Consider the following 578-nt stretch of genomic DNA (forward strand, 5'->3'; position numbering starts at 1 on the left):
TGATGATCATCCAACAACTGAATATCAGCTCAGTTGCATATAATCTTGTTTAAACATGCATTTGTTCATATTTTGGCACACTGACCCTTTTTAGGGTGGATAAGGGTGGAATACACAATAAGCTATACGATACTCGAATGCATAGTCAAGTTGCGGTTCAATCAATATTGCGGTTGTTATATAAATGGATATCCCTTCAAAGTTGGATATTGATGTCAAATCACCATCAACCCTGACAATAAAGCCAATCCCTTATGACGGTCATCCAATATGCTTTTAATATTATCCGTTCAATAGCCGATATAAATACGATCCAATATTACTTGTTCAATACCAATCATTACAACCTGCTCAACCAAACCAAACCAATACAATGAAACTCGCAGTCACAGTATTGGCATCAATCCTGTTTGCTTGCTCGGTTACTACAGCCAAACCAGTCAATCCCAGTGCAACTACAAGTGCTGAAGCTAGCACTTCAACCGTCACTCCCAGTGCACAAGTTACACCTTCAGTTGATCTTAGTAAACTTTCAAAGGATGATGTGGAGTTGTTTGGAGAATATCTAGAAGCGGATC

At 38.8% G+C, this 578-nt stretch overlaps 1 protein-coding gene across 1 annotated transcript in view; it reads left to right on the plus strand.

Moving 5' to 3' along the window:
- Positions 1-373: 373 nt before the first annotated feature.
- The window catches only part of BATDEDRAFT_28776 (uncharacterized protein), a gene marked incomplete at both ends in the record, with an annotated part of 848 nt that continues 643 nt past the window's right edge, over positions 374-578 (plus strand). The window contains one exon of the mRNA XM_006683158.1: positions 374-524. Within this exon, the coding sequence (XP_006683221.1) occupies positions 374-524 (151 nt within the window). The remainder of the gene's footprint in view (positions 525-578) is intronic.

Source organism: Batrachochytrium dendrobatidis (genome assembly GCF_000203795.2).
Source record: "Batrachochytrium dendrobatidis JAM81 unplaced genomic scaffold BATDEscaffold_37, whole genome shotgun sequence".
NCBI classification, from domain to species: domain Eukaryota; kingdom Fungi; phylum Chytridiomycota; class Chytridiomycetes; order Rhizophydiales; genus Batrachochytrium; species Batrachochytrium dendrobatidis.